Genomic DNA, 19896 nt, shown 5'->3' on the forward strand with positions numbered 1-19896 from the left:
TAACAGTTTACTTTCTTAGACAAGAAGGTAAATTGCTTCATTTTGAAAAATATGAGGAGATAAATTGTTGTATTTTTTAAAAAGTACAGGAAGGTTTTAAGAAGGTACGTAGCTCTATTTTGGAAATACATGGGGATAAATTGTTGTATTTTAAAAAGACATGAAGGTAAATTGCTATTTTTTTTCATAGAATGATAAGTTGTTCATTTACAATATCACAAGAGAGTTGTTTGCATTTTTCTCATTAATTGTTTGATGTTGTCTTTTTATTATAATTCTTTGGTTATCATTTATAATATGCTATTGGGGGTTGGGTTTACATTTCTTAGTTTGGAGCGGTTCAGGCTTGGGCTTCTATCGGAATCTAGCTCGTATATCTTTTCAGATAAAACAAATTAAGAATTATCATAAATTTTCTACACGACGCCGTGGTTGTGCCAAGGCTCAATCATGTAATAACATGATTATACAAAAGGTTGTCTTCATCCATTAGTACCAACTGACGTATTTGTAAAGTCAGTGTTAAATTCACATGTCTATGATCACATTCCACCAGTTGTGACTAGTGGATCCACCAGTTGTGACTAGTGGACCAATTCATTACTGAACTAATGTGTTTATCTAGTCGTCATCGTATCTCAAAAGTCTTGTCCAATCAGACTCAGCTGTTCAGGAATTATATAGCCCTCCTTCCTTAAGCATCTCATTCATTCCGATCTGCGGATAGTTATGATGACACTTGTGTTTTAACTGGATGCATCAGCTCTTCAGGAGATGTTCTCAACTTAATAAGATGGTATTGAAGATAGCTTCAAGCAAAGGGCTCATTTTCATTGACGTGTTGCAGGTCCCAAATATCCAAGAAGAATTTGGATCATTAATCGTTAATAATTTGAATTTGATAAATATAAACTCTCTAAGAATGACAAATTTATTAGAAAGGGTTACTTAGTGAATGGGTTGTTCGAATGAAGTTGCATGTACTTCATAATTATGAAAATAATAAAATTACTACTTCTATTTACTTGACTATGATGAATAAGAGATAAGTACCAATTATTTTAACGATATAATTTATTTTGACACCTAAATTTTGCCATTCATGTCATTTTAGTTACCACGAGTAAAGGCAAATGATTCAATGAATATCTGAGTTTCACAATTAACATCACTTTAGTAGGTACTCGAATGAATATCTGAGTTTTACCATTAACATCACTTTAGTAGGAATGATTTTATGAATATATGAGTTTTACCATTAACATCACTTTGATAGGAACTCGAATGATTCAATGAATATCCGAGTTTTACCATTAACATCATTTTGGTAGGAACTCGAATGATTTTATGAATATCTGAGTTTCACCATTAATATCACTTTGGTAGGAATTCTGCCAAAGGGTATGGAAGGAAGTCCTGCTCCTGAAGCGTGGTATTTCGTTCAACATTGACATCATGACAGAAGAGCTCCCTCAGTTTTGAAGCTATTTTCAACATACTTTCACACTCCATTTGAATATATATAATCTTAACATCATTTTCCACCGTAATCTTATTTTTTTATTCAAGTTTCTCATTAATTTTTAGTAGAAAACTCTTACGAACTTAAGTATCAAAGTTTTAACTTCTGTTTTGCAGATTAGTCCCTTGTTAAAATTAGAATTTTCTCTAAAGATCCTTTCGTCCTTATAGTGCAATATGCATTGAGATAAAAAATAAATTTGGTATGTACTCTTTAATTAACTTTATTTATTAATTAGCTGACCAACACGTTATGCTTCGTGGTGTAAACACTTGTAGACTAAAGTTTTTAATATTCAACTAAAGCAAAAATTACAATTTTAGTCATATATTTAGGGGTGCATTTTAGTTCTATACTAATTGAATTTCATAATTAGTTTTATAACTTTAACATTTTAGCAATTTTAGTATATTTTTTTGGTCAATTTGACTAAATAATTACATGTGACTTGCACATGACTTAAATATATTGCATTAGTCATATAAATCAATTCATACTGGACCAGTAATATCAACCTCTTAAGTTACAGACTAAAATATCAACTCTCCCTAAGTTATAGGATTAAAATTGCAATTTAATTTGGTCACGTGTAAGTCACATCTATTTTGGATTAAATTAAACAAAAAAGAAGTAAAATTATCAAAATATTAAAGTTATATGATTAAATTGAGATTATTGATTCGCGTAAGATAATAACTGCGGCCTCCCATAAGTTAAAAAACTAAAATTACATTTTTTTCCTTCAAGTAATTTTAATTTTGACAACAGTAAATCAATAATATTCGCTTTTCTTTTCCCGATTGCCAAAATATTTACCACAATTTTTTAATTGTAACAAATAATTTAAACATCGCTCGCAAAAATCAAATACTAATAGTCACTGCACATCTGTAATTAACGAATATCTGCTATAATTTTTTATTTTTAACAATGATAATTAACCATAATAAAAAACTATATTTCTTACCGTGTAAACATTTTTTTGGGCTATAAATTTTCTTAATTATTCTTTTCTTATCATAAGGGTGACCTTTTCGTAGAATTTTTAACTAAATAATCAGAGATTTCATTAAAAGAAAATAACCCATTATCAAATTTATATTACCTGAAATGACATTCAGTTTCTTAACATTTATTACTGTTGGATTAATTTTGAAGAAAGTAAAATGTACAAGTTTATTACGCTTTGACCCATTTCACTTTCTCTTACACCTTTAATAAGATTCAAGTCCAAAGACATTAACATGACTGCAATAACATAGCTCATTAGTTTCATCATTAATTTATGATAAAAAGAGTAGACATTTTCTATCAAAATGAAAATAAAGACAACGACTTTGTCTTAAGGCCATCTTATCTCCTAGGAAAAATATGTTTTAGATGAAGAAAAAGGTTGGCTTCAAAACATATGTCCGATGATTTTTCTTTTTGAAAATTAATATCAGGAAAAAGAGTTATACTTTTTTTTTTAAGGTCAATTACAATTTACAGCCATATATATCCCATGAGATTTGGTATATATAATTATAAATATTTTCTCATTATTTTGAAAATTAAAAATATTCATTATATCTTTTTCTAAATTATATTTCTGCACCAATATGCCTTTTGGATTATTTATTTTGTCCACCCTTAAATTCTTTTATATTTCTCCAAACCTTTTCATTTCCTTCAAAAAAATTCAACAAGGCTAAAGTAATAGTATTTACCTCACCGTTTAGAGGTTTGATGTAATTATGGTATATGCGAATAATACTCTTAGTCTCATAGGATAGGGGGTTTCATATTTTTATAGTCCTCTATTTTATGAAAATTTAAAATGGTCCCAAATTAGAAAAATTGGACACATTTAGTTCTCTACTTTATGAAAATTTCAAAACAGTTCTAAAACTGAAAAATTTGACATATTTAGTCCCATGTCCAAGTTTTCGTAAAAAAAAAAAAAAAAAAAAGAAAGAAAGAAAGACATCTAGTACACTTTCAATGCATTATGTGAGCAACTAAGCTAATGGACATGTGCGTTGCACATATCCTTATCGTCTTATTTTTTTTGTGACAAGAACTTGGACATAAGACTAAACGTCTCGAGCTTTCTCAATTTTGGGACCATTTTAAAATTCCGTAAAGTAGAGAGCTAGATTTGTCAAGTTTTCCTAATTTTTGGATTATTTTAAAATAAAGTAGAAGACTAAAAGTATTGAAACCTCTATCCCATGTCATAAAACTATAATGTTCCCCTATATTGTAGATTTGGTCTAATAATATTTTTATAGACTAATACGTCCTAAAGTATTTATAATTTTTCAAACCCGAGACATTACTATAATTTACCTTTAAATCTTTTTTACTTTTAAACTTACTTTGTGAAGAATATAATCTCCTCATTAATACACCACTTCAGACATCTCACGTACTGCATCTCACCAAATGTCAATACAACATACAACGCTTCAGCTTTCAAACATAAAATTTAGTGTGTTCAAAGTAAAATCCAAGACCAAAGCATGCAATAAATTTCCACCATAACTCACATTCCAGCAGCCTAATCTCATTTCACATCCTTTTCCATCACTATATATAGAGAGTGATCGATGTGCATTCACATATCACTCACTACCTCCAAACATTCAAACCCTTCATCTCCTCCTTTTTTCCTCCCTCGAGTCTTTCAAATTTGCATTCATATCTACTTAATCCAACTGCTCCAAAACCTTTCTTTGTTGTGGGAATGGCTGTTTGTCCTTCTGCAACGGGCCTGGTGTTTGTGGTTTTCATGGGGGTTTTGTGCTCTTCTCATGCTCATACGTTTTACGTTGGCGGGCACGATGGTTGGACGCTTAAGCCCTCGGAGAAGTACAGCCACTGGGCTGAAAGATACCGCTTTCAAACCGAGGATGAGCTCTGTACGTTCCTTCCTTTCTCTTATTATGGATTTTTTGAGGGTTTAATGCAATTTAATCCGCTCATGTGATACGTGGAATGAGTAAAAAACCACTTACAAAAAAGAACTAGCAACTTGTTATTAATAGAGGGTAATTTGCTTTTGTTTTATTATAGGCGTTTATTTTTCTTATTATAGGGGTAAAATTGTATTTTTTTCCTTTTTCTTTTCGTTTTTTTTTTTTTAATGCTAACACCCAAGTTTGAATACCAATTCTTCCATAAAAATCTGGAGTCCAAATCGTAGGGCTGTCACCCAGACTCCTGTGTGTCTGTGCCTGTGAGCAAGCAAGTGTATCCATGGCCCAGGACATTTCATCATATACCAATGAATGAACGAATTTCTTGTGTGTATAAACATTATTGCTATTGAATTTGTCTGAAAGCAGCCACTAAATGCAACAGAGGTATGTTTGGCATGTGACAGCACATTTTTCTTGTGAAATTAGCTTTTTTCATAACAAAAATTGGACCAAATGTAGTACTTTGTAAATTATTGTCCTAAATTGAAATAAAAGTTGATCAAAACTAAAGTGTGACCCAGTAAAAATTATTGGACGAAAAATGCAGGTCTGATCCTTCTCTCCCTCTCCGTGTCTCTCTCTTTAATGTTTAGAGGGTTTTTTTAGAAGAAAATATATCTTGTGTTTCACATGGTGATAAAATGCTACAAACCCTTTGAAAGCATGCCATTAATGTTTAGAATTCACATTTGTTTGTTTTTGCAGTTTTCAGATACAAGAAAGGTCAGGATTCAGTTCTTGTTGTAAGCAAAGATGACTATTCCAAATGTAACAAGGATAACCCTATCAAGAATCTCAAGGATGGTGACTCGAAATTCAAGTTTGAAAATTCAGGGCCTTTCTTCTTCATAAGTGGCCATGATCAGAACTGTGAGAAGGGACAGAAGTTCATCATTGTAGTCCTCTCTCATCATCATCACGGCGGACCAGTAAGTGCTCCATCTCTGCCACCACAAGCTCCTATTCAACCACCGTCTTCCTCCCCTGCCACAGTGAAACCTGTGCCGCCTGTGAAACCACCCAATAAAGCTCCAGCGCCAGCTCCATCTGCTCATCAAACGCCAACCCCATTACTGGAGCCAGAAGCTCCTACACACGCGCCCCCACCCTCCCATTCTGCATCCCCATCTCCAGCCGCGGAAACCCCATCACGCTCCTTCCAACCACGTTCTCATTCTCCATCCCCTTCTCCGGAGGCTAAAACCCCAACCCATGTGCCGCCCGTCGAGTCACCCTCTCATTCACTCCCCCCATCTCCAGCAGCTGAATCTCCGTCAGACCATGTTGGACCACATTCTCATTCTCCGTCCACTTCGCCGGTGGCCAAAAACCCATCAGACGGGCCACCTGTTGGACCACCCTATGATCATTCTCCATCGCCATCTTCGCACAAGGAAGCTCCTGCATCATCTCCGATCCCTGGTCATCATTCACCGTCCCCATCGTCTCAATCCCCAGAGAACAATTATAGTGCACCTCAGCCGGACTTTGAGCATCACCACATTGCTCCGCCGCCATATGCAAACGCACCAGTGTTTCCACCAAACCATGCTCCAGCACCTGCACCTTCAGATGCGGCAGATATCGGTGGTTCATTTGTTCTGCTCGTGGCGTTTACTTTTGTGGTGACCATGGTTTCTGCTGGCTTTCTTTGAGCTTTCTGCTCTGTTTTCAGTTATTTTAATGTTTTTCGTGCTGCATTTGTTTGGAATTCCCAATTCGGGTTCTTGCATTTCTTTTGTCGTTCTTTTTCTTTTTAATATTTGCAACTCTTGAATGACATGAGTTTCTTTATCTTTTATATTTGCAACTCTTAAATGACATGAGTTGAATTGTTATGGATTTGGTGGATAAGGAGTTTATCTTTGATCTTTGCCCACAAAGTTCAACCTATAACTAAGGGTTGGTTATATTTAAACCACCTCTAAAAATGTGAAATTATTTATTTTTAAATTTTTTTGAAAATTATGCTTTTACCTTTCTGAAAAATTCTTCATTTATACTTGACGATAGCAAAAATATTATAAAATTTCAATTTTATCCCTTATTTAATATTTTCAGTGGATCTTTGCCCACAAAGTCCAACCTACATATAATTAAGTGTTAGTTACATTTAAACCACCTAAAAATGTAAAATTATACTTATTTTAAAATAAAATTTTAAATTATAATTTAATGTCCTCTGAAAATTATCTATTTAGTTGACTTCCACATTTGGAAGGGAAAGAATTGGACTCTTCCAACAGAAGGGAGAAGCTGATTTTGTGCTTTGGAAAGCACAAAATTGGCCTCACCTTTAGAAGGTGTTGAGATTAACTTGGTTCTTGATTGTGGTTTTCTCACTTGGCATGATTTGATCATACCTTGTGACAGGAAGCTTGATTAATGGAGATGATTAGAACGTATTTAGACACGTCTACTCGCATCTAGGCACATCTCCATGCATCTAGACACTCTTCTATCATTCCATTGATTGTAGATTTATGTCCATGATTGTGGTTTCCTCACTCAGTATGATTTGATCATACCTTGTGAGAGGGAGCTTGACTAATAGAGATGATTAAAATGTATCTAGATACATTTTTATCATTCCATTAATTGTATGTGTATATCAAAACCACATAGCACTCTCCTTACTCTTGGACTCTCTCCACTTGGCCACCACCCTGTCTCTATCCCTTGCTTTGTTCTTCTTGATCTAGGATGAATTGAAGAACAAAGCTAAATTGAAAAGATATATTATTCTCATAGTATAATTCTTTCAATCTCTAATCTTCCTTGGACTTGATTTCTTCTAGCAAAAAGATCTAAGCTCCTCCAAAGATGGTGTGGATATGCTTAGAGGATCCATACATTGAGATCTAGAAGGTGAAGGTGTTTGAAACACAAAGAGGAACAAAGCTAATAGCGGGCAACGAAGAAAAACTACAAAGGTAAATGTTACATTTATGTTTAATATATCTCCACTTTATATTTTCTCTATATGTGTGTCCATATGTTAGAATCTCGTGTCTGCATATTCCATCCAATGTTGGGAAAAGATCAAAGCTAAGTCCTTTGATATGGTTTTAATGCGTTAAAAGATTTTACTTTTCACGTGTTTGCCGTGTTCCCTGGCTGATCTACTATGTTCAGAACCAAGGCCCGTGCTTCTAGAAGTAGCTTTAGTGGGATCATTAATGGCAGACCGTTATTTGACAAACCTTATTAATTCGTCAAAAGATACTCATGAAAGAACCAATGGAAAATCGCACAAATTCCAAGAAAAAGAGGAGTATGGAGAAAAATAAGGAGAAGAAAGGGATAAACACTTATGAGAATGATAAAACATGAAAGAGAAATGCAAGAGCTCTAGAATCTTTTCTTTCTCCAAATTGTGGGGGGAACAAGGGAAAGGAAAGGATGAAGTTGCAATAAGGAAGACTTAACAAGAACTACTTTGACCACGTTGTAGTCAGGTAACTGTCTCCCACTGGGGCTATTAATGAAACAACATTTTCCCCCAAGGGTAATTACACGTGACCACAACCCAACTTGCCTGAAAAGTCGTGCCCACGCACCGAAGGCATCATGATAGGCTCGGACTAGCCATCAACTCACACTGACAAGAGTGTGGATTCCAAGAAAGGTCATCTCACTTTTTTGCTGGAAAGGGCAAGGAAGGCCTTGTGAGACGGATTTCTTTTCTCTGTCCTCAAAGTGGAGGAGATTGAATGATACAAAAAAAAAATGCACTCAGCCAATGAAGAGGCCTAATCTAGAGAAACCCACAGGAGAAGTTACTGAAGGCACTACACCCAAGAGAAGAAGCCTCCAAAAGATCTTCAAGCTAGGAGCCTGCAAATACATTAAGGAGTTATTGGCCACACCAAAACCCGTTGTCCGTAAGAAGACAGGGCTTCAAGCCAGCCTAGCTGGCAAGTTGGTTACTTCCACAAATGCCAGGTTGAAAAGATTGTCAATGTATCTCAACAACTCTCTAGGGATTTGGAGCTTATATCCTACGCTTATTGAACAACCACTTCCAGAGCTTTCACGATAACCACCTTCTCGAGTCCTAAGAGGTTGCTGCTTTAGCCGACGGGGACTATGACTATAAAATCAAGGCCTTCCCCCTTGATTAAGGTAGCACAATTTTTTCACAAGTCTTCACACAAGAACACTTTATCAAGATTATTCTCTTGTTATTTTTTATCACTTACTGCTATGTTATCTTGCTTAAGTTTATCTTTTCACAGTTATTTACTGACTTGGACGTCATAGTGCTACTGTCTTTTTTGTAGGTCCTTGATTTTCTATTTGCAAAGGCTTGGCCCAAGGGATCCAGATCCAAGATATATTTATATATCTAACGACCTAATTTTGCTTGCATAAATTATATTTAGGGTAAATTACAATAATCTTCTCTGAGCTTTGGCATAGTTACGAATACTCTCTTGTTGTTTGAAAACTTACAAATACCGCCATGGTGTTTGATGAAATTATGTAATCATTAGATGGAGGTACGAAATTATCAACTTTGTCCTTACTGTATTTTTTTATTTTTTCAAAAAAATTAAAAACTTATAAGAAAAATCAAACGAGATGGATGAACTTTTTTAAAAAATTATAAAAGCATTATCCACTTAGTCTATAAAAAAATAAATAAAATTATTTCATAAGGGCATTTTGATCACTTTACCATAAGAATGGACGAAAATCTAACGGATTGGGCTAATTGTTAGACGATCGTTAAAATTAGGGGGGTATTGATAATTTTTCAAACAACGAGGGGGTATTCGTAATTATGCCAAACCTTAGGGGAGGTCGTTGTAATTTACCCTTATATTTATCTATTCGGTACAGGTGCTCAAATGTGGACTAGATACTTTTGGTGACTTGTCTCGGCTTTGAGTTGGTCTACAAAAGAGCCACTTGATCATCTCGCATTCGGCACATGGGATCCGGGAGCACTTATTTGCGGTGCTCTAATTTTAGGAGGAACACTTGCTGATAAAATATTTAGGTTTGCCCCTCCTCTTCACACCTTACTCTTGCAGATTGTAAGCGTGATACTTGCCAAAATGGATCAACGTATTAGCGGATGGGAGAGCATATCTTTGTCCTATGCTGGACGATTGCAAATTATAAAGACCGTCCTTACTGCTTTGAGTGTCTATTGGGCCTTTACTTTTATCTTGCCCAAAGGCATCATCAGGGAGATTGAGAAGCGAATTCGGGCATTTCTATAGAAGGGAGCATCGAATAGTGGGTATGCAAAGGTGGCATGGGAGCTTATTTATCGACTTGTTGATGAAGGTGGCCAATGGGTTTCGAGACATTGCTACACTTAACCGTGCACTAATGTGTTTTAAACTATGGACTATGATTTGTGGTGACAACGTGTCCGTATAGGTCAACTGGATACACCACACTCGACTTCGAGAGACATCCATTTGGACGATATCGAAGTAGGTGGGGCTCTTGGGGCTGGCGTAAATTTCTCCGATTACGTCCTCTATTACGGCCTCTTATAGACTACCGTGTTGGTGATGGGGCATCATTCTATTTATAACAGGATCCTTGGCATGTTCTTGGGCCACTTATTCATCGCTTCTTGTGGGTCCACAGCTTACCAACACACTGATGATGGACAAAGTTAATATGGTGATTGAGGATGGACACTGACACTAGCCTTTTCTCACTGATATTGAGTACTTGGAGTTTTTTCATGATTTACCTCTTATTTGTGCGGCACTGACTGTATTTCATGGGGATCGCAGAGTGCACCGATAGCTGCATAAATCATTCGCTCTCTCAGGAATCCGGGGCTCAAAGTAGGTTGATTTTCACTACTCTTAGGTTCCTTCAGGATACTCGGACATGCCTTTGTTCTCTGCCTGGCTATCCTTGGCAAACTGTCCACCCTGGACAAACTTTAGCTCTCTCACCTGGGTACTTCTTGTGTTTTATGTGATGGGACCCCCGAAACACATGCCCACTTGTTCTTTCAGTACAGATATTTGAGGCAATGCTTGAGGGTGATCCGACAAACCCTTCAATTTGACTGGCCTAACCGACCTTGGCCGACTGATATCATATGAGCAGCACGTAGATGGAGGGGGAAGCACTGTATCTCGGCTTTATATCGTGCTTTGCTGGCTGTGCTTGTCAATCACATATAGCGTGCATGAAACTTTCGAAGTTTTGATAGGGGTAACCGTGAGGCATCCACCGTGGGTGCCATTATCATCGAGAACGTGCGACAGAGAATACTGAGTGTTGATCTTTCTTACTCTGTTAGCATTTTGTGCGCTTTATCGTTTATGGCGGATCCCTTGACCTATCGAGAGGTCCGCCTAATTATGAGGATTGTTTTATTGTACTTTTTGTACTTTTTTTAATCAATGAAATATACATTTACCTGAAAAAAATGAATTTACTTAAATTATGATTTTCTTAAGAGTAGTTATAATAATATTGACATAAATTACTTTTATATTGTTTGTTTCACATAACTCAATTCATCAAAATTATTTGGCCGTGAATGGGGCAGAAATGAAATTGACATTCTCTAGTCTATTTTTACATATGTGATTTGTATAAGTAAGAAAAGAATTAATAATTCCATTAGGAATTCATATTCCCATAGGAAAGAGATTAATGATTCCATCCCCACAACATGCTATCACATATTCCTAATATATAGGGAATGGGATTGTTTTTTTGTTGACAAAATATTAACATCTTTATTAATATTACTATATACATAAAAATATTATGTAATAGCATATATACCATATAATGTTGTATTCTATACTTTCATATGCTAAAGTTATTTATTAAAATAATTTAAAATAATATTTTTTATGTAGTAATCCGTTGCTTAGTTGTTATTTTTTAATTTTTAATTTTATTATTTACAAAACATATAGATGAGTTATTTGGAAAGTTTTGATTCAATTTCTTTTCTTGTTCATTTGATATACCAAACATAGGAATGATAAACCAAAATAATTCCATTCCTAAGTTTATTTTTTCCCCAAATTCATTCCTATATAAAATGATGGCCTTACATTATTAATTATACTATATAAATCTAACTAAAAGAAATTTAATCAAAATATGTTGAACGAAACTAGTGAAGCGGGACAAGAAATTTAAAAATACATATAAATCGAACACTAAAACTAAAATAATGATTAAAAAAGTGTAACTAAAATTTAAAGGATTTTAACGCAATTTACCCCGTAATATTGCAAATGAGCAAATAATCCCTATGAAAAAACAATAGCTTTCATCCTTCCGTGTTTTTTAAAATTAAGAAATTTACCTCCCAAGACAATGAGCAAATTGCTTTATTTTAAAAAATATATGAGGATAATTTGCACATTTACAATATCACAGGGAGCTAAATTATTTTTTTCAAAATTGAAATCAAGTAAGATTTAAAGAACTGAAAATAATGAGTAATTTATAATAAAAATAATGAAAAATTTAATATTGGAAGAACTAAAAAGAGTAAGAAATTAATAATGAGAGAGACTAATTAGAAAAGCTAATATAATTAACTGTTTATATTTATAAAAAAATGCCTATGATGCAAAATATATCAAAACTAATTTGTTCACTTCATATGGGAATAAGAGAGAAATAGAAACATTAGTTGATTTTTATTTTAAATAATGTAACATAATTAATTGTCGGATGAAAAATATAATAGTTTATAAAATGTAAGGACTAAAATCGTACCTTAAGGCCTTATTTACTAGGCCTTATTAGGTGCGATATGTTGCTTAATATAGCCCAATAGATTGTTTACTAACATATTTGGCGACTCGAGATTAAGCACGATGCCAGAAATTAGCTGGGATCTGGCGTCGATTAAAATCCCGACCAATGGGTCAGGATTAAAAATTTGATGGGCCCCTCTTTGTTGGATTGGAAATTCATTTTCCATTTTGGTAAGTAGCTCGAATTTTTTTGCTTGAAATGCCCTCATATTTGGAATTAATTCCAATTGTGTTTCTGACATTAATTAATGAAACTGTCCCTTTCTTGGACATACATCCTTTTTTTTCTCATTAAAATCATCGCTTTCTTTCTCCTCTTTGCCTCCCATGTCTGAAAATATTTCACAACTAGGAAGAGAGAGGGGCAGCGAAGTGCGGCGTTGCGTGCGCGGTTGGAGGGAGTGGTGGTGGCGCACGCAGTTGATGGAGGGAGGGGCGGTGGCACTTGCACTTGGTGGAGGAAGGGGCAGTGCCTGCGAATCTTGAGAGGCCGTGGTGGAGGGAGGGGCAGTGGCATGGCGGGCACGGTTGGTGGAAGGAGGGATGGTGACTGTGGCATGCGCACGCAGTAGTGGAGGGAAGGGCAGCGACGTGCAACATCAACATTAGAGGTGGTGTGGCTATTCCTATTGATTCAAGAACACGATTTGAAGGAGTTATTTTAATTTTTTTTTATAAAAATTAATTTAAAAGAAGGATAAAGCCTAGAAAAAAATCCTATGGAATTTCTAAGAAAATAGAAAAATTTTACTAAAAATTTGATTGTCTTTCATTTGGTAACAAATTTTACTAAAAAAATTGACAAATGATTGTCTTTCATTTGGACAAATATGTAAAATCATAATTTAATCATTTATCTCATATTTTCTAGTAAAAGTAAAATTGTAACAATCAATTGTATTGTTCCAAACAATTAAAAAAAAAGAAAAGTAAACAAGTAGATTAATCTGGGCAATAAAAAAAAAAAAAGAAAAGAAAAGAAAAGGAAGACGCGGCTACAGAAAGTAACCAAAAAGTCAGTGATGAGTTCGTCAGCAGTTCAAATCTTGTGGTTCCAAGTCAACACTTTCATAAATACATCACATACAGATTATGAATCCTCCCATATTATTGCAAGCATATACCAGATAGTAATAATATACTGTATATAAACATATATGGAAAAAAAATTCAATCTTTTTTATCATCTCTGCTATTAGTTACTTATAAATAGCAGTCCCATCTTTTTCTGGGTTCAGAGAGATCGTGGTGAGTGAAGATTTGAGAAAAAGACAGTCATGACAGGAAGAGAAATACTTAACAAGATGAAGGTCAGTTCTCCCTCTTTCTCTTTCTTTTTCCCCCTGATTTCATATCTATGTCTTCATATATATGTGTGTGTGTGTGTGTGTGGTGAATAAGCCCCTATGTCTTCTTGTTAAGTTCTTGATTGTGCAGTCAACCTTGAAATCTCTGTTCAAAATGTTCTTTTTTGACTTTTTTGGGGTTTTGGCCCTTAGTTCTTTATTAGGAATTTCAAGATCCGTGTTCTTGATCAGTGGACTGTAAATGGTTGATGGTGGAAAATAAAAAGGGGAAAAAGACAAAAAAATTAATACCTATTAGGTTATTCCAAAACTATGTAGGAAACTGGTGAGTACTTATTCGGAAAATTAATTTGCCTTAGTCTTCTATTTCTTTGGGTAATTTTCCATTTGACAGGGTATGATTGTCTGTCAAACTTCATCTTGTTATTGGCAAGGTTTGCTTAATTTGGTCATTTTTGGAGGATAATGGTTAATTTCAGTTCACTGTGAATTAGGTATATACTGTTTATGCAGAGTTACTTGTGGTGAATTATGGGCTTTTCTACTTGTGGATTTGATATATTAGAGGTATGATTGGAAAGGTGGTGATGAATTAGCAGTATGAAGTTTAAACGATTTGACCTTAATCCTGTCCGATCAAGTGATTCTGACAATTGGAATATTGAATGGTATTGTACTGAACTTCGTTGGTGGATAATTAAAACAGAAGAAGCATGTTTGTGGGTATTTGATTTATATACATTGTATAAAAGAGAAAATACAAAGGAAAATACTGGAAGTAGTTTGGAGGTTATTTGGCTAATCTTATCTGAAAGATCTTATAATCTAATATTTTTATAAAACGGAATATTTTATTTTAAAGATATACTTTGAAATTGTTTGATAAATTAAGAAAACTCTTAAGATGTTAGTAAGGACAATTTTGTGAAAATATGGTCAAAACTGAAGGGATCTGTGTACGGCATTCTAACATCTTGTTTTTGGATCTTATAAACTTACTTTCTATAAATTTTATCATATACTCAATTATCTTAATAAGTTTGCAAACATCTTATATGATCGTTTGAAAAGACCTATAAGCTGATAGCCTGACACAAACATTCAGTTCAGGGATGGCCCTGTAACCAAAGCATGAATGAATTACAAGAGTTAAAAGGCTTTCATTGTGTCGATTCCGTTGGGCTGCTTTGTTGAAGAGATGCTACATTAAGTTGGCACTCTGTTTGCTAAAGGGGTCTTTTGTTTTCGTGGTTCTACTTACAAAACTATTTTGATTTTTTAAAATGATTCTATCATGGCAAGGTCCATCAAGTTAAGGCTCCAACGTGCAGCGGTAATATTCATCAGATACAAGACGCAATATTTGTTTGTGATTTTCTGAAAATATTTTCTTTTTATATGGTTTTTGGTATAGTATTTAAACTGGGAATTTTTTGAACTCATCCCCGAAAAGATGTTGAGTACCTTACTCTCTTGGTCATTGTATCAGAGGGGGCCTGCTGCTGTCTTTTTCAAAATTTGCCTTGCCAAGAGGGAATGTATTCTGATAGTCGATGACTACTCTTATGATCAGGCTTGCATTGCGTCTAAAACTGGTCAGAGAAATGCCAACAGTGTGCATGATTTTTAACCTGAGGAGAGTGCTATAGGTTCTTGACTTCATGGCATTTCTGTTCAGTCATAATGACCACTCGACTATTGCGCAATGAGCAAATTTTCCAGTTTAAGTACCTTTGATTGTTCATATGCACCAGATATAAAGTGCGTGAAATGTGACCGCAGACCACATTTTCCCAGCTACTTCTTTTACTTTCAGCAGACTGTATTTCTTATAGCTGCGAGCAAAGATACTGAGCTCTACACTGTAGTCAATATGCAATTTCATTGCCTATTTCCTTTGCTGGATTCACGAATGGAGTTGAGTCATTCTCAACTAAATTCTGTAACTGCATTGCATGTCCAATATGAGGGTGTATTCGTCAAGTTATTGAAGCCTAACTTGATGATGAAGCTCACCATATGTTTATTTACAAATTGTTGCTTGGGGACAATGATTACCAGATCTTTTCATCGCGTTCTTATCTGTTTAACTACTTAGGAAAAAGCATGCTTTTCGACTCCAGTCACACCAGACGCAGGAAAAGGCAAAAGCAGGTTGTCAAGGCATATTACTCAGGGTTTCCATCTGATGAAAGGAAAGACTAATCATGCGATGGAAGATTGTTTGGTTTCTGAATTTAAGATAGTGGATGATAATGAGTTGGGCCTATTTGCTATCTTTGATGGGCATATGGGGCATGACGTTGCAAAGTACTTGCAAGGCCACCTGTTTGACAATATTTTGAAGCAGGTGATCTTGAGTGCATCTTTGTTTATTGGGCTGTAATTCTTTACTCTTTTCATTTGCGACATTTGCTTTTAGTTTCTCTGAGTTTCTCATTTGTTTCTTCACTTTCATATAAACAGAGTGACTTCTGGACCAACCCAGAGAGTGCCCTAAAGAATGCATATCAGACAACAGATAAGGAAATACTAGAGCAATCGTTTCAGTTGGGAAAAGGCGGGTCAACAGCCGTTACTGCAATATTAATCAACGGACACAAGCTTGTAGTTGCAAATGTTGGGGACTCTCGAGCTGTTATCTGCAGGAAAGGTGCTGTTAAACAACTATCTGTTGATCATGAGCCTAGCAAGGAAAGGCAGTTGATCGAGAGCAAGGGTGGATTTGTATCAAATATTCCAGGTACACCGTATCAAGTTCTGCATGCCGGGATGAGTTTCTGGACTGGTTTTAGTTATTAACAACCCATACTCCATTGTTAGTCTAGTTACCGTCATTTGTTATAATTGATTTGGCTTTTCCTCTTTCTTTATGTCCATTTTCATGAAAGCTCAAAGGGACTAGGAGCGCGTTTGGTAAGCTTATCTAAAATATCTTAGACTCATATCTTATAAGATATTTTTAGAGTTCATAGATGTCACACCTTACTTTGAAAATAAACTTTGAAATGTTTGCAATATAGAAGACGATGGAGCTTACAAGATGTTCGTAATGATGATTTGTGATTAATTTGAACAAGTTTGTTAAAGTCTTAAAAGAAAATCAGGAACTCCTTCATTTCCATAAGAGCTTAACATTTTAGTTATGTAGATTATAAGCTCTTTTTCCGGAAAAATTACCGAATATTTTATAACATCGTATCTCATAATATGTTTTAAAGAGTTTATAAACTCACCCAAAAATATTCTCCAGTCTGGTTGTATGTTCTTTCTTGAAACTCATGGCTTGAAGACTATTTCATTCGACTGTCAATTTCCTTTTTCTTCTTCTTTTTCTTTCTGAATTGTCCATATACACTTTGTCTTCTCAAACGTAACATATTGCGCTGAACATTTCTAATCAGCTAGCAGTGCCTTTTAGATCTCTATATCTTAGACATATTTTCAATGAAACAAACTGAGATTTTGTGATCTGGCAGGTGACGTCCCTCGAGTCGACGGTCAGCTGGCAGTGGCCAGGGCATTTGGTGACAAGAGCTTGAAGAGACATCTCAGTTCAGAGCCAGATACAGCAGTTGAGATAATAGATGATGATGTGGAGTTCATTATTTTAGCTAGTGATGGATTGTGGAAGGTGGGATTATCTCTGAAACTCCGGCTTGATTTTACACCATCCTGTCTCCATGTTATAATTGTAACATGCATATATGTACACGAGTTGAGGTGGCAAAACAAATCAAGGAAAAAAGTCGAGTAGTTATCCTTTTCCATTATATTGTGTTCGAATTGATAGATTTGAAGATACGGAATTTCAAATTTCTAATAATAAATCCTTTGGATTTGTTTGGATAACTCCGAAAGATTTCAATCAACTCTCAGTTTCAGCTATGTTTCGTGGACTATTTATGGATTTCAAATTGTTCTTATATGGAGTCATTCGAAATCTTTTTGCTAAATCCTCTCATTCAAATTCAAATTGTTGCATTTGAATTTGAAGGATTTAGGGAAAGGATTTCCAAAGGCTTCATATCAGAAGAATCTAAAAATCCGTCAATATTCCACATAACATAGTTGAAGATGAGAGTTGACGTGCTAGAAATGCTTTCTAATATGGAATGACTCAAACAAACGCAAAGGATTTCTTATTGATTTGAAATCCATACCCGCAAATTCATCAATCCAAACACAACATAGTGTTTTAATTTCTTCTCTAGTGATGATACCCTTATTCTCTTGTCCGCTCCATTTTGCAGGTCATGTCGAACCAGGAAGCGGTGGACTCCATTAGAAGCATTAAGGACTCTCACTCGGCAGCAAAGCATCTGATCGATGAGGCCGTTTCTAGGAAAAGCAAGGATGATATCTCCTGCATCGTCGTGAGGTTTCATTAATCTGTGAGTTTATATACGTTATGCTTGCTTAAGAGTTTTTACCTGTAATGAAAACGATGCGAGGACGAATCATGTTGTTGTGTAAGGCACCTTAGATGTTTGGCTTGCGGAAAGATTGGTTACTGCGGTCTGAACGATATTTTTCTGTACATATGAAGAAACACTATGAAGTGTCGTTTTTAAATACTTATAGTGTCGTTTTTAAATACTTATATATAAACACTATCGACATTCTTCATGTCTATTTTATTGTTGAAGCTTTTTGGTTTTGTTTACCGTTTGGGTAAATTGCAATAACCTCCCCTAAAGTTTAACATAATTACGGATACTGCTCGTCATTTAAAAAATTACCGATACTTCCTGACAATGCAGCCTGACTCACACAGAGGCGAATATAGCCCTGGTTGTGATTTCTTCCCCCATTAATGTCGATGGCTAGGAAACAAATCAATTTATTGATACTCGATCGGATTAATCCAATCAATTAAAGGTTGTTTGAGTTCAATTTGTTTAACTTAACGTATGAAGCTTGAACAAAAAAATTCGTTCCGCAAGCTTATAGGTCTAGTTCAAACTCAATTAGATTAGTTAAAAAGTAATAAAATCTATATTTATATCTGTATTATATATAAAAGTATGAATTCACAAGTATTTGTTCTCCATTAATTATTCATTAGATGATTTTTCCTCTCCGCTGTGAACTTATGATGTTTTAACTTAATTACCAGTAAGAAAAAAATGTCAATTGACAAAAAATTACAATAAAATACATGATGAACCTTTTAATTAGTTAGATTCGGCAAATACTATTTTAATTAAGTAACGACTACTTTTTCATCGCAAAGTGGATGCAAACACCATCACGAATTTCACAATGGCTATTTTTCAACTGTTATATTCTTCCATCTCAATTTGTGTTGCAAAATCTGGTCGCAATTTTTACTATATATATGTTGCTCCCCCCCTCCCATCCACTTTCTTGAATCATTTAACCACACACACTTCCATTTTCTGTGATTATCGAGTATATTTTAAATATTATCATTATCACGTTTTTTGAGCTGAGTTTTGGGGAGGTGGATTGTGATTGACCAAGTAAAAATTGAAATCTTTTGTCTTTTTTTTTAGTATAGTTTAATAATTGTTTTTAATATCTACATTTATATCTGGATATGATATGTGTATATATCTATAGTGATAATCGTGTAACAACATTTAAAGGTGGATGTATGAAAAAATCTAATGAAAAATGTGATTATGATGTGTCTAGATCTCAAAAACCAATTTTTTAATGTGCTGCACACTGCCGACCAACCATAGTACAATAGTTGTAACAAATCCCAATTGTTGGTGGTTGCTAGACTAGTGAATATCAAGGACGAGAACAACATGTTTGAGAGATACTATGATCAATTGTCTCAATGGGCTAGTGATCGAATACCCTGCGATCACATCCTTCTGTCCAATTACTACAGCACAAATCATGAAGAAGATGATAACTAGAACTAGATTTACCGGTCGGGAAAATTGATGCATACTATCAAGTGTCTCAGTGGGCTAGTGATAGATTACCCGGTGATCACACCCTCCCGTCCAATTACTACAGCACAAAGCACGAAGAAGATGATAATGGAACTAGATTTATTAGTCGAGAAAATTAATGCATGAAAAGATGGTTGCATATTGTACTGAGAAAACGGCAGTTAGTTGGACTACTGGAAGTTCTGCGATGACCTGAGGTACCAAATATGGAATAGGTTATTAGAAAGTTAATTGGATTAGTTATTTTGAGAACTATTAAGCAATAATTCTTGAAGTAATATTATCTTAATGAATATAGTGAATATCCATCCTTGGCATAATATTTTTGTTATGCTTACCGATTGTGTTAAATGATGATTTAAGTTACAATATATGCTCACAGATTAATTGGATAAACTA

The 19896-nt window shown here is 34.8% G+C and overlaps 2 protein-coding genes across 2 annotated transcripts; both read left to right on the forward strand.

Annotated features, from left to right (window-relative positions):
- The first annotated feature begins 4140 nt into the window (after positions 1 to 4140).
- On the forward strand, positions 4141 to 6286 carry LOC105178625 (uncharacterized). The gene is made up of 2 exons (XM_011102135.3): positions 4141 to 4425; positions 5191 to 6286. Exons 1-2 carry the CDS (start codon positions 4251 to 4253, stop codon positions 6138 to 6140), a joined length of 1125 nt encoding a protein of 374 aa, XP_011100437.1. The 5' UTR covers positions 4141 to 4250; the 3' UTR covers positions 6141 to 6286.
- Positions 6287 to 13310: 7024 nt separating this feature from the next.
- LOC105178562 (putative protein phosphatase 2C 58) lies at positions 13311 to 18193 on the forward strand. Its single transcript, XM_011102055.3, has 5 exons — positions 13311 to 13567; positions 15663 to 15914; positions 16031 to 16307; positions 17044 to 17198; positions 17818 to 18193. The coding sequence occupies exons 1-5, from the start codon at positions 13535 to 13537 to the stop codon at positions 17953 to 17955; spliced, it is 855 nt and encodes a 284-aa protein (XP_011100357.1). The 5' UTR covers positions 13311 to 13534; the 3' UTR covers positions 17956 to 18193.
- Positions 18194 to 19896: the final 1703 nt, after the last annotated feature.

Source organism: Sesamum indicum, linkage group LG12 (genome assembly GCF_026168435.1).
Source record: "Sesamum indicum cultivar Baizhima isolate 11 linkage group LG12, ASM2616843v1, whole genome shotgun sequence".
NCBI lineage: Eukaryota > Viridiplantae > Streptophyta > Magnoliopsida > Lamiales > Pedaliaceae > Sesamum > Sesamum indicum.